The following is a 14,516-nucleotide window of genomic DNA, read 5'->3' on the forward strand; positions in this document are numbered from 1 at the left end:
AGCCTGGTGATAAGTGTTAAAGAGGGCACGTTCTGCACGGAGCACTGGGTGTTATGCACAAACAATGAATCATGGAACGCTACATCTAAAACTAATGATGTAATGTATGGGGATTAACATAACAATAAAAAATTAAAAAAAACATTCATCCTTCTCATACAGTGTATCTACCAGGGCTGAAATGCAGCAGATAAGCAGCAAGAAATGGCTGCATTTAAAAATCTCCCTGTGTGATAGATGTATGCGAATTAATGTTGCACCTGCTTAAAGATAGCACTGATAAAATTATTCCAAATGCTGATGTGTTAGCTCTAACTTTTTATACTCATGAAAAACATCAGACCAGTTAATTATCTCATTGTAACTTTAAACTTAAAAAGCATTTAGAAGAACTGCATTGCAAAAATATAATTACAAGTGCATTTCTAGAAATATTTTTAAACTCTCTCCAGCTGTAGTTGTAAATGTAAATTCTTCTGTGAGCAGCAGGTCCTTGGTCAACTAAACACTTCAGACTGCTCACTGTACAACAGAGGAATTTTTAATTCTTTGTCCAATTCCTCCCTCTCAGTTTTCCTGACACATAATGACTGTCAGGTTAAGAGTACACATGAATGAAAATATTTTGATTTTGTTCTGTGATATAGAAAGTAACATTTTACATAAATGTCCATAGCAAAATTATTCATAATAGCTAAAAAGTGGAAACAACTCAAATATCCATCAACTGATGAATGGATCAGTAAACTGCGTTTCTCTCTACAGCGGAATATTACTCAGCCATAAGAAAGAGTAAAGTACTGATTCATGTGACAACATGGATGAACTCTGAAAACACTGTGTGAAGCGAAAGAAGCCAGGCACAAAAGGCACATATCGTACGATTCCATAACATGAGATGTCCAGAGTAGGCAAAAAGAGAAAGTAGATTACTGGTTGTGGGGGGGTGGGGGCAGCGCTAGGGGTAGGGAGGAATAGGGAGTGACTGCTAATGGATGCAGGACTTCTTTGGGGTGATGAAAATGTTCTGGAATTAGTAGTCGTGATTGCACACCTCTGGGAATATACTAAAACCCACTAAACTGTACGCTTTCATAGGGTCCATTTTCTGGTACATGAATTAGATCTCAGTTTTTAAAAACATAATATTTGAAAATTTACTTTAATGTCATTATTATAAATAAGCTACATGAAAGAAACAGATTTAGGAATAACATAGGATTAGAGAGAAATGCTAATGAGTACATCCCTATCACTAACACTAAATTGTTATTGGCATGATTGGATTATTGGATTAATGATGACTTCTCTCACTTACCTATGAACTATAAATTTGGTTCACTGAATTTAAAAAAATCAAATCAGTGTGTCTTTTTGCCTGCAAGAAGGCAGGCAGGAGCTGAAGGGCTGGAGGAACTGCCGGGACTGCGTCTGGGGGCAGCGCAGGGGTGCCGCTCTGACTTCCCTGCTGGGTCTGATGATACTCCTTCACCCTCCACTCTGCGTGCTGCTTCTGAACCAGCCTGACGGGGAGCTTAGGGTTAGCTAAGACCGTTTGCCGAGCTGTTTCCTACCATTCTCCCCATTTCTTTTTGGGAAATGTTCATTATTCTGGCTCTGAAGCCTTTTATAGACAAAAAGTTAAAGGACGTGTGTGTGTGTGTATGTGTGTGTGTGTGATGTTTGGTTTCTTTCCTTAGCAAAGATGAACTGAGAAACAGCTCTACTGAACAACCACTACTGAAATCCAGAGTACAAAAATGGAATCAATGAGATATAAACAAAGGATGGAGCCAGTGAGAATGCTCACCACTATCCCAGCATGAGAATGTATAGATTTTTTTTCCTCTCCCCAAATTAGAAAGTAAAGTCCAGTGCAGTCTAACACACTTACCCGAACTGCGGCTCATGAATATAGTGATTTGGCTTCTGTGCATCTATTAGCTCCCTTTTTCTTTTCAGTGTGCACGACAAATGATCTAATGACCTAAAGGAATAGTTTGACCTACAGATAAATAACTTAAAATTTAAATGGAGGAGGAGAAGGAATGGACTGTTCTAGGAACAGAGTTATTTAGCATCAAGAGGTCAAAGGAGGTGGCTGCAGCAAATCCGTCATTCAGTGGAAGTATCAGAATGAAAATATTAACCTGTATTTGGTGGCTGCCTTGGACAGAGCCCCCTGACAGCTGAAATCTGCTACACTGTGAGTGTGTAAATCTTTTTAAATTCACCCAGCTCTTTATCTCCAAAGAGTTTACACTACCAGGCCTGGACCCTTCATATACACAAATACTTCTTAAAACAATAAAATAGAAAAACTGAAAATAGACGCTGTCTTTTCTAGCCTCGATCATCCAGCGTCCACGGAGACTAGCCATCAAACCCACCTCATCGTTTCCTGAATTCCTCCACCATGAGTCACCTTCAGCCATTCCTCTGAGCACTCCCTAGAACATGTCATCACTCAAGAACTGCCCTACTCTGAAATCTTGCTTTCCAAGATGACTTCTTCTCGATTACTTCCAGCCCTCTCGTTCCGTTTAATGCATCTACACTTTGGCCTCATTGAGCCAGTAGATCCAATAATCCTTTTATTCTCTCTCATTCCATCAATACCCACCTGACTCCCCTCTCTTGTCTAGTCTAGAATCCCATTATCCATCACTTGAACCACTTTCTTGCTCCATTCCCCCCATCACCCCCTGCCATGTTCTCTGCTTTATCTGCTGCTAATTCCTAATCCGGGAGTCAGCAGACCTTTCCTGTAAAGAACCAGATTGTAACTACTTTAGGCCTTATGGGACATAGGGTCTCTACTGCAAGTACACTGCAAGTACGCTCCGCTTTGCAGCACAGAAGCAAACAAAGATGACACGTAAACCAATTACTGTGGTTGTTCCAGTAAAACTTCATTTACAAAAACAGGGAGGGGCCTCATTTGGCCCCAAAGCTATGGTTTGCAAGTTCCTGTCCTAATCCTATTTCAATTCAAGTATCTACCTTTTTCATTCCTACCCCCAGGCGGCTCAGCACTATTGAAGAAAAGGATCCTGCAAATTAGGATTCCTGCAAATTAGGATTCCTACAAATTACGGCTCCTGGCTCCTTTGTCAAATCAGTGTCTTATCCGCTCCTTCTTCCATTCTCTGGAGTGGCTATTCTAAATTGTACCAGTCCTTTCCCCGACTTCTACCACTCCAAACCCCTTGGTCTGGGCAGGTGACCTCAGACAATAAGATATGGAGGCCATGACATATAATGTGTAGTGCATGAAAGCTCGACACATCTTAATTATTAAAAACCACAAAACCCTTCTCTCACATCTGATACATCCTTTCCCCTCCTTCCGTACAGGCCCTCAGGATGAGGTGTTTTCTATTCTGGATTCTAGCCTCCTTGCCCCCGGCCATGCCCCATCTCAGGCTAGCCCCCCTCCCTCTCCCCTGCTCTTGTCTCCCAGCTCCCACCCCGTTTCCTTCCAGGCAACAGCCCCCCTGCCGGGCTCCCTGCTCCAGTTTCACCCCCTCCATGACAATCCTCCACATTCCCTGACACAGTAATTTTTCTAAACACATTTGAAAAGCCACTTACCCGGTTTAACACCTTTAGTGACTTGCATTCTCTTCAAAATAAAGTCCAAGCTTCTTAACCTGGCCCACACAGCTCCTCATCATCTGTCCTGGCATAATTTTCCAGTGTTTTCTTCCATTATTTGTTCATGCACACATTCCATCCCTGCTTTACTAGGCTGCTTTTAATTCACTTATTAAATACTGGGTACCTATTATGTCCAAGACACCGTGCCTCGTGCTGGGGAATACAATAGTAAACAAGCAGACACGGTCCCCTCCCTCAGGAAGGGGCATTCCACTTGGGGGTGGGGAGACATTAAACAATTCAATACATACATAATTATACTGAATTATATAATAGAATTAAAATTAGACCATACGTGCTAGAAGGATACTTATAGGTACTAAGACAACATATAGTGGGAGGGGGATTTGAAATAATAGAGGGGGTCAGGAAATCTTGCAGAAGTGCTGAGCTGACCCCTGAAGGATGAGTAGGAGTGAACTGAGGAAGGGGTGGATCAGAAGTGTTCTGGTCTGAGGGAACAACGGTACAAAGGTGGCGAAGCAATTTGGTTTACTTGACAAAACAGAAAGAACACAGGCTGCTGGGAGAGGCAGAAGCTAGGCCGAGCAGGGTATGGAAGGCTATTTGATCTCTAGGCACACAGTGAGAAGTCTGGGGTTTCAGTGGGGGAATTTAGTCCTCAAGTCCTCTGGCTGTTCTGTGGAGAATGAATCGGAGCTCCTAGAATCTCTTTGGTCAGTCACAACTGTGCATTTTTCCTCAGCCTGGAATGCCCTTTCTGGAAGCATAGGAGTCTCCTCGTTCCTGAGAATAAGAAAGGAACTCCTGGGTACTTTTGGGAAATAACCAGAGTGGATCTGGAGGGTTAGGAGGGGGCTGGGGGCCTAGAGCTCGAAAAGTGGAACTAAAAATATGGACACTGGAGTAACAGCAAACTTTTCTATGGCACCTGCCTGGTACCAGATCCTACTCGGATCTGTTTCGTGTTTGTGAATTCATGGAACCCCTCCAGCAGCTGTTCCCAAATGCCCTGTAGATGAAGACACTGATGTATACGGGTCACAAAACCAGTGGCTGGGCTGAGATGATGAACCCCGGCTGTGTGACTCCAGAGCCTGAGCCGCTAACAACTCTGCAATTCACCACTCTCTGTGCTATGATGGAATATATACTCCATCTCCATGTTTTAAAACCCAAAATACAGTATGAAGATTTTGCCTTAAACAGTCATATGCATTTAAAAAATTAGAATAGAAATCAAGTTTATATTTACCCACATATTTATCATTTCCAGTGCTCAGTTTTTCCTCCCCACCAAATGCACTGGGGTCTTCCCCTCCATGAATAGTTTAACAGTCAGTCAAGGATTCAGGCAGAGTTTATAGACAGAATGTGGGGTGGGGCTCACCCCTTCCGAGTTTCCCTCCCTTTTGGGATTTCCCGCAGAACTGTCCAGCTCCTTTGCCAGTGCTGAAGCTCTCTTTTGATACCTCATATGACTGAAGTGTGCCCTCCCGGTCTTAATGTTGGCTAGTGTATTTTTCAGCTCTGGAACTCTCATTTCATTCTTTCTTTACAGATGATAGTATTCTGATGAAATTCTCCATCTTTCCCTCTGTGCTCTTGATCATATTAATCACAGTTATTTTAAAGTACCTATCTTACAGCATCAGTATCTAGCTTATCTGTGGGTCTGTTTCTGCTGTCTGTTTTTGTCCTGGATTTTAAATGCCAAAAATTTTGCACAAGAAATGACAGGAGCTCTTAAGAAAGGATTTCGTTGTCTTCTAGAAGACAGATGGGATACAAAGCAATGACTTTGCTCTAGCTGGAGCTGGGTTGCAGCATTTGTGAGGGCTAGTCTCGTTCTGGTTTGCCCTTCCGCCTAGACGGTAGTTCTGGTGCTTCGGGTGGGGCCTGTCGGCGGCCCCGGCTGAGAGCATGGAGTCCTTACCAGAGCCACTACAACATGGCAGATCCTGAACTCTGACCTCTGTCTCCCAGCACCATGAGATGATTCGAATCTCATGGTTGGCGTGTTGGCCCCTTCGAAGCTGCTTCTCATGTAGTTTCTTGGCACCACATCCAGAATGTGTGCCGCTTTAGCAGGAGGCAGATGTTTCAGTAGGAAATCACACAAAGACTTTTCAGCTTTCTCCTCTGTGACTTCCTCTCCTCTGGAATATTGACTCCTGGAGTCCCTGCCACCTGGGAAGCCCTAAACTCCAAACCTATCTCGCAAGCTCAGCGAGACCGTGGGGAGTCCAGGCCTCTGACTTTCCCTCGGTTTCTATATCCTGCTCTGCTAACAGGCAAATGATCCACGGTGGGAAAACTGAGGTGAATGTGGGACCAACTAAAAGTACTAGTTTCCTACTTTATTCACATCACTTCTGACACCAAATGTTTGGGTTTTACACACAAGGATTTCTCTCTTTCTCTGTATGTGACACCAACTAGGTGTCCTATAATTTAACTCCATTCTGACACTACCCAGAGTTAGTGCAGACCCCAGAGATTAAAAGCTCAATCCCTTAATCTCAAGACTCAAGTTTTAGGACTGCCCTCCACTTTAGATGCCAATCAAAAGTCTAGGCCTCCTGTATTTCTGACCTGCCGGCTATAAATTGAGGGATCCCATGATCCCTTCCTTGGGTTTGATAATTCACTACAATGGCTCATGGAACTTAGGAAAGTGCTTTACTTACTATTACTGGTTTATTATAAAGAATACAACTCAGAACAGCCAAATGGAAAGGATGCATAGGGCAAGGTATGGGGAAGGGGCCCAGAGCTTCCAAGCCTTCTCTGGGTATGCCACCCTCCCAGAAACTTCATGTGTGCACCAACCTGGAAGCTGTCTAAACCCCACTGTCTAAGGTTTTTTATGGAGGTTCCATTACAGAGACATGATTGATCAAATCACTGGCCATGGGTGATTAATTCAACAACCCTAGAGGTCAAGGGGTGGGGCTGAAAGTTCCAAACCTCTAACCACCTGATTGGTTACTCTGGCAACCAGCCCCCAACCTCCAAGGGTTACCTCAGCATAAACTCAGATATGGAAGAAGGATCTTATTACAAATAACAAAAATGTAACTCTTCTCACCCCTATCACTCAGGAAATTCCAAGGGTTTTAGGAGCTCTGTGCCAGGAGCCAGGGATGAAGACCAAATATATATTTCTCATTATATCACAACATCACAGTCCTTTTCCGAAGGATCTTGACCCATTCTGTGTTTTCTACCTTGGTTGTTTTACAGGACTTCAAACCAGCTTTTAATAGTTTTCCAGCTTTAACCAGTATTTTTGGTGGGAGGGTTAGAACAATACTATCTACTTCATTATAAATAGAAGCAAGTCTTCCTTGCTAACTGGCTTTAGAGGAGCTTCCAGCTAATTTTTATAACTAAGTGTACTTGGTACACAGGCAGCGGCCAAAAACTATTTTCAATGATCTTTTGGGGGTATTTGGGAAAGAAATGAAATCAAAGTAACAACTTCCCAGGGGAACAACCATGCACTGAAACCACCACGCTCACCGCGACCAGTACTCAGTGGCTTCCACATTGGCAGTCTCTGCAGAAGAGTTAATTTGGTGACAAAACTAAGACTCTGTTTATTTTTAGGCTATTCGGTCCCCCCCAAGTTCTGCGAAGGGCAGCAAGGAGAATCTGCTATCATTCACGGAGGTGAGTTTCTTTAGCCTCGACATGTTGGCTTCCATTGTTTGTACATATATGGCACTTTTGACCTGAGTTTGAGGCAGTTTAAAATATTTTTATTAAAAACTTTATATTTATATGAGTTTGTCAGCATTATTATACATAAGAATCAATAAAGCTACTCAGTCTTTGAAAAATGCACGAACAAACAAATCCTTCTTTTACTAATTGACTTTAAAGAAGAAAGCATAATTATACAATGTAGGATTTGGTAACTGACAGCCAACAACCTGGATTCCCTTTACCATCCAGGCTCAAGAATACTGCGACCCTTTGAATGTTTTATAGGACAGAAAAAGGAAGAGATTCTCCACTGTTGTTTTGCAATCGGTACACAGCCCTATAAAAAAGGCTGCACGTGCGCGCGCACACACACACACACACACACACATATTGTGTGTATACACAGCAATATACATAATAACTAATTCTTCTTATACAGTCTCTAAATAAGTAACCTAAATGCCTAACAGGAAGCTCTTATTTAATGCTAATTCTTTCTTATTTGTTCGGCATTAGAATTGCTCAAAACTTGTGCTTCAACCAAGCACTTGGAGCTCCCAACGGAGAACTGCCTCTCAGGTCTTTAATAAAAGTGGTGCTTTCCCAACTGAGAAGTCCTTCTCTCTGGTGTGGACATTTTAATACCACTGGATGGAGAGTGAAAGTAGGGAACCAAAAACAGAGGCAGAAAGCACAGAAAAGTAACAGAAGAATGCTTCAAAAGAAGGGTGTGTGTGTGTGTGTGTAGACTCACCCCATGTGGTCACAGGCTTGAGGTTTTCCTCATCCATCTGAGCAATGCTGGATTGTGTTAGCTTCTGAAAGTCCTTATTGCTTACAATCTCCTTCACTGGGTTAAATGTTTTAAATGAGGGAGAGACATAGAGTGTCTCTACAGAGGCTTGATTATAGAAAGTAGAATCGGACTTTGACATCCTTAAATTAGGGCTGATAAACTCTTCTTTATCCGGTGACCAAAATGATGGTAAAGCTGTCAACATTTCAAAAGTTCTTGCAGCTGACTGCATTTCTAGAGGCATTTGCAAAGGGCATTCGGTTACAGTATTTGTAATGGTATGGTCTGATTTCTTGTCCAAACTCACATTTGTCTGCAGAGATGGGCTCTTTTCTGTGCCCCTAGGCACAGCATCTGTAAAATGACAAATAAAAACTATGATCAAAAAATACAGCTGAAAGTATTCTATTCCAAGTCTGTTGCAATTTTATTTATTTTTTATTTTTATTTTTTTAAAGTCAACTCTACACCACACGTGGGGCTCGAATTCGTGACCCTGAGATCAAGAGCTGCATGCTCCACTGACTGAGCCAGTCAGGCACCCCCAAATCCGTTGCAGTTTTAATAAATCAGATTTTTTAATGCCATAACAGGATTCTCTATTTAGTTGTTTCTACTTTCTTACTATGTTTCTCTTCTGCCTATATAAAGTATACCTCAGCTATTACTGATGCATTAGTCATTTGGTGGCTATTTCTCTCTCTCTCCTCACTGAAGCACAAGACAAGGAAAGCTTCAAATAACTTGTCTTTAAATATTTCTCTCTTCACCCACTTAATCTGTCTCTGAAACCACTATATTTTTAGTACCTTCAAACATTCATCTTTTACAAGATAAACTAGAGAAAATATGCCACATCATACTGGTCTATCCCTATAGAACCCCCAGCTACAAAAAAAGTCTATTCCCCCTATAATAAAAAAATGTCTTCTTGTCCCAGTGTCTAGGCAAAGCCCATGAAAGAAAACCCTACTTAGGTAGCAGCCTAATTTTAATAAACTGTTTGTCTATGTGGGAGAGCAATCTCTCAGAGCCGCTGTGATGATTACCAAAATGTAAGTTCCATCAGGTTGGAATCTTTGTCCATTTCATTCATTACTATCACCACAGGGTACATAGACTATAACAAAGTACCTGGAATGTAATGGACAAGCAATATTTATTACAAATGGAAGAACTGAAAGGAACAGATATTTAAGGTGGGTCTGATATAGGAAGATCTACTGAATCTATAAATTATGAACCTGGTCCAAATTTTTAGATGCGAATTGCTATCAACACTCAGTGCTAGGGCTTGCTCTCAAGTAGTTTTACCTGAAGTTGGATATGGAAGGAAAGAGAATTCTCTTAAGAGACAGAGTTGAGGAAATGAGAGGCATAATGAGGTGAGAGTGGGCAAAAGGAAGATGAAATCATTTGAAGCTTCCAGAAGAGAAGAGGATACAGGAACTGTGTAATCTGCTATCAAGGGCTGACATATCACAATGCATATCATAACCTACCTCGCAAAGTACGTTTACAGGCCGTCACCATCACTGTCAGGCTCTGAGTTATTAAAGAAAAACAGATCTCCTTTGACTCTAAAAACCTTCCCTCCCCTTTTCACCCACCGTTGGAGGCCAGCCCGGGCAAAAGGGTTGCTGGGAGGCCACAGCATCAGACCTCACTGCCTCTGTCAGGAAGTCCAGTTCTTTCCAACCCTCTCAGCTGCAAGCTTTCTCATCTTTTCAAACTCAATTCAAGCTTCACATTCTCCTGCCCCAATCCTTTCCTTTTCTTTCCTTGCCCTATCCTGTTCTTTGTCTTTCCTCCCCACACCCTGTTTGGAGCCCTGTGGATTATCATTTCTCACCAGTCTGGCCCCTACCTGAGAACAGGCCTCTGAAGAGACCTTAGAAGGAGTCTTGTTTGTGCCCCTTAACAGCGCGGTCCCTAGGATGTGCTCAGTAAATGCTTGTTGAGGAAAAGGACAAATTGAAGCACAAGGATAAAGAAAAAGTAATGCCTTTGTTTTTTTTTAATCAAATATAGTTTACTAAATAATAATTAAAAGAAACAGCAAATCAGTAGATGAAAGTAACTTCCAAAATATCTCTAATTTGCATATGACCAAGTTATATCTAGTTGGTAAAAGGGTCTGTTAAAAATAGTAATATATTCCTGGTAGAAAGCTAGATTTACAGTATTCCCAAGTACATGTGTACATCACCATATTTACATAAAAGCATTCCTTAAAAATGAACCGTAGTCAAAGATTTCTCCATTGATTTCCATTTTACATCTGAGAAAAATGGGGGAAAAGCATTTTTCTATAGCAACAGAATCATCTTAAAATTTAGCAATATGTCAAGTAAAATAATTCAGAATGACAATGGCTTTCTGATGGAAATACTCATAAGAACACTCAATCTAAATCAAAACTGGGATGTATAAACTCATCTGTATAGCCATCATTTTACTTTATTATTTATTATTATTTTTTTAAGTAATCTCTACGCCCAACAAGGGGCTCCAACTCATGACCCCGAGGTCAAGAGTTGCATGCTCTAGTGACTGAGCCAACCAGGTGCCCCTAGCCATCATGTTGATGTTTAGTACAAAAGCTTAGAATTATAAAAGAAAAAGTTATCTTAAAATTCAATGAGACGGGGCGCCTGGGTGGCTTAGTAGGTTAAGTGTCTGACTCTTGATTTTGGTTCAGGTCCTGATCTCAGGGTTGTGCAATCCGAGCCCTGTGTTGGGCTGGGCTTGGAGTCTGCTTAGGATTCTCTCTCCCTCTGCCCCCCCACCCCCACCCCAGCTGCTCAGGTTCAGCTCTCTCTTTCTCTATCTCCCTCTCAAAAAAAAAAAAAAAAAAAAAAAAAATTCAATGAGACAAACCAGACTGAAGTCTAGCCACCCTCCTTCCCAATTGTCCAGGAGGAACAGAACGCAGTCTTCTAATTGCTTAGACTTTCTGTTTGTTTGTCTTAAAAAATTCATTTATTTGTCAGAGAGGGAGAGAGCACAAGCAGAGGAGCGGCAGGCAGAGGGAGAAGCAGGCTCCGCTGAGCAAGGAGCCTAATGTGGGGCTCGATCCCAGGACTCTGGGATCATGACCCGAGCCAAAGGCAGATGCTTAACCAATGGAGCCACCCAGGTGTCCCTAGACTTTGTTTTTTAAACTGGTAATCTTTTTTTCTTTTTAAGATTTTATTTATTTGAGACAGAGAGAGAGAGAGAAAACAAGCTGGGGGGAGGGGCAGAGGAAGAGGAAGAAGCAGACTCCTTGATGAGCAGGGAGCCTGATGTGGGGCTCGATCCCAGGACTCTGGGATCATGGCCTGAGCTGAAGGCAGATGCTTACCCTACTGAGCCACCCAGGCATTCTTAAACTGTAATCTTTTTAATGAATAGAACAGTATGATCTAAAGAAGAAAGCATGACAAGATTCAAAAATAATGATTTTAAATGCAGTGTAGATGACAGAGGAAAATGTTTACTTAACTAGAAGGTGGAAGAGGCCTGAAGAGTCTAGAGAGTAAGCTGTGCTGGGGGCCTCCGCCGCCTCCTTGCTCCACCCCTCTTCCTGTGCGACACGCCAAACAAATCCTCCGAAGTCCAACCACTACTTTATTTATAGTTAATATTCACAAATCCTTCAAAACTCCCTCTTGTTTCAGTGACAAAGTCTAAATTCCTAGGGTTTTAAAGGCCCTCCATTGCTGCTTCTTTTTTTTTAAATTCGTTTTTCCTTTTCTTTTCTTTTTGGTTACAGTCACTCTAGAAAACTAATATACCTGCTAAGGCCTTTACTGAGTTAAGGAAGTCTGACCCACTTGCATCTGGCTCTACATGGTCTGGAGGTATTACATGGGGGTGTCAGCCATACCACAGAGTTTGGCTAGCTGCTAAATGCAAAGTGGAAGGTGGCAGAGTTATAGCTTGCAAATACTCTCCCAGCCAATCCTTCCAGTTTCTGGAGAGCATGACCCTGAACAACAGCTTAATTCTTCATCAAAGGATCCACTGAAGACCCTTCAACTTGACTTCCATTTATATACACATTATCTAGAAACCTCTACTGCCTTCCAACTTTCAATAACTTCACTTTTTTATTGTTTCTTTTTTAAAAATTGAGCTACAATTGACATATAACATTGTATTAGTTTCAAGTGTACCACATAGTGATGTGGTATGTGTGTATATTGTAAAATGATCACCACAGTAAGTCTCATTAACATCCACCACAGTTATATATTTTTTTCTTGTGATGAGAACTTGTAAGATCTACTCCCTTAGCAACTTTTAAATATACAACACAGCATTGTTAACCTTAGTCACCATGTTGTACATTACATCCCCAGGGCTTATTTTATAACTGGAAGTTTGTACCTTTTGATCATCTTCACCCATTTCTTCTTTTCCCATTATTATTATTCTATTGCTTATTTTCTATTGCTGCTCAACAGGAAACTAACCTCCAGTCAAGTCATCTCTTCCACACTCACATATCCCATGTTCATTAGGGTCCCTTTAGCTTCATTCCCCATGGTTCTTTAGCTTTACTACAATCGATTTCTCACCCTGCACTCCAACACTGGAATACCCTCTCCCTTCTCTATCTATTTCAACCCTACCAACTTCTCAAGGCCCAACTCAACTACTTCTGGAAACTATTTCCAATCGTGTCTACCTAATCCTTCCCTTCTCTGCATAGTAAATATTAGTTTCTGTAAATTCATTTTTTTGGTAAATTCAGTTTTTTCACTAATTATATACTCTATTGAACCTATAATACATCATATTAAGCTTCTTCATTCTGACTTTAGAGCCTCCACCATGCTTTTGCATGTAGGAGGTATGCAAATATTTGTTAAATTTAATAATTTATAAATTATCTAATATAAATGTTGTATGTTGATTTTGTGTATAATAATGTACACTGTATGTGAACGCTGAAAGGAATAATAATCAATCAAGAAACACTTGCTGAGCACCTACTGTTTGCACTGGACTGTATTAGACTCTGGAGCCATACATAAATGCAAGTCACAGTTCCTACTGTCATTGAACATAAGATCAACTGTGGATTTTATAGGGGTAGGTAGGTAGAATATATATACATACCTGCATATACGTATGTATATACATACAAAAGTATATGTAAGATAAACACATAGAAATAACTAATAATACAAGTTACCAGTTCAGTTTCATAATGTCTAAGAGATTGTAGTTTCTCAATAAGTGAGTGAACATAAAGAATACATTTGTATAATACAGTAAATTGAACATGTTCAGATTGGGTTCCCCCGAAAACCCCGAAAGCAGACTCTGAGAAACAGACTTGGATGCAGGTAGCTGATCTGGCCAGCGATCCCAAGAGCACGAGTGAAGGAGTGCGAAAGGTCAAACAAAAAAGAGATAAAGTCAATAGAGTGTATTAATGGCCAGATGACTATTGTGGGCAAATGAGGTTCGATCCAGCTGGGTGCTGCAGAGCTGTCCTTTCAGGAATGGGAAGGAGACTCTCGCCTTCACTGGTTCAGTGTTGCCCCCATGAGTAATAAATCTGTGGCACTTCTAGGCTGTCCCGCGCTTATGCTGAACAAGTCTCTGCGCTCCAGAGGAAACTCCGGAAGAGGACTTGGGAGACACGGGCACTCTCGGGGTACATGGGAACTAGTCGCCGGGCCTGCAGTGGTCCTCAGAGGCAGGCCCAGAGACTATGGGGTGGGGCATTCACTGCATTGCTACAAGATATATTCATTTATCAGCTTTCCTCCCCCAAAACCCACTGAAGTGGCAGAAACGGAACAAAGAGGTATAAACCTAGAAGGCCAAACAGAACAGGAGAGAAGAGAGGACAACAGAAGATGAGAGATGTCAACAAATTGCTAGAAAAGGAACAGTTGATGGAGTAAGGAAGTAAACCCCCAGACACCTGGAGAGGGGAAGCCAATGTGAAAAAAATCAATTCCTACCACAGAACTCCAGAAAGTTTCAGGAAGGGGAGGGTGAGGCACCTTGGAAGGCTGGGGACTTTGTGCCTCATTATTTGGGGGAGAGGATCCTCATTCAGACAAACAGTGAGAGATGTTTTTGTTGCCTGGACATTCCAATATATGTAGAAGAGTGTGGATAGATGCTGAGTAGCCAGTGGATGGGCTGGGCCGGTTATGAAGCTTTTGTCTCTTAGTTTTGTGACACTGGGGACGGGACACCACAGACCACACCTCTGCTTTGCTGCCTCATTTTGTAGTGCAATTCTTCCTAAAACAGTCTGATCCTACTACACTTAATTTCTTTCAGTTCTTCAAATTTACCATGTTTCCTCTTTCTAACAAGCTTTCACCCATACTGTTTTTGTGCCTGAAATGCTCTTCCCCCTCTTTATATCTGATTT

At 41.7% G+C, this 14,516-nt stretch overlaps 1 protein-coding gene across 1 annotated transcript in view; it reads right to left on the reverse strand.

Moving 5' to 3' along the window:
• ENTHD1 (ENTH domain containing 1) overlaps positions 1 to 14,516 on the reverse strand; it is a 91,903-nt gene that overhangs the window by 4,328 nt on the left and 73,059 nt on the right. Inside the window, exon 5 of the mRNA XM_081822520.1 lies at positions 8,087 to 8,482. Within this exon, the coding sequence (XP_081678646.1) occupies positions 8,087 to 8,482 (396 nt within the window). The remainder of the gene's footprint in view (positions 1 to 8,086; positions 8,483 to 14,516) is intronic.

The sequence above is a fragment of the Leptonychotes weddellii genome, chromosome 5, assembly GCF_054177405.1.
Source record: "Leptonychotes weddellii isolate Sample4059 chromosome 5, ASM5417740v2, whole genome shotgun sequence".
NCBI classification, from domain to species: Eukaryota; Metazoa; Chordata; class Mammalia; order Carnivora; family Phocidae; genus Leptonychotes; species Leptonychotes weddellii.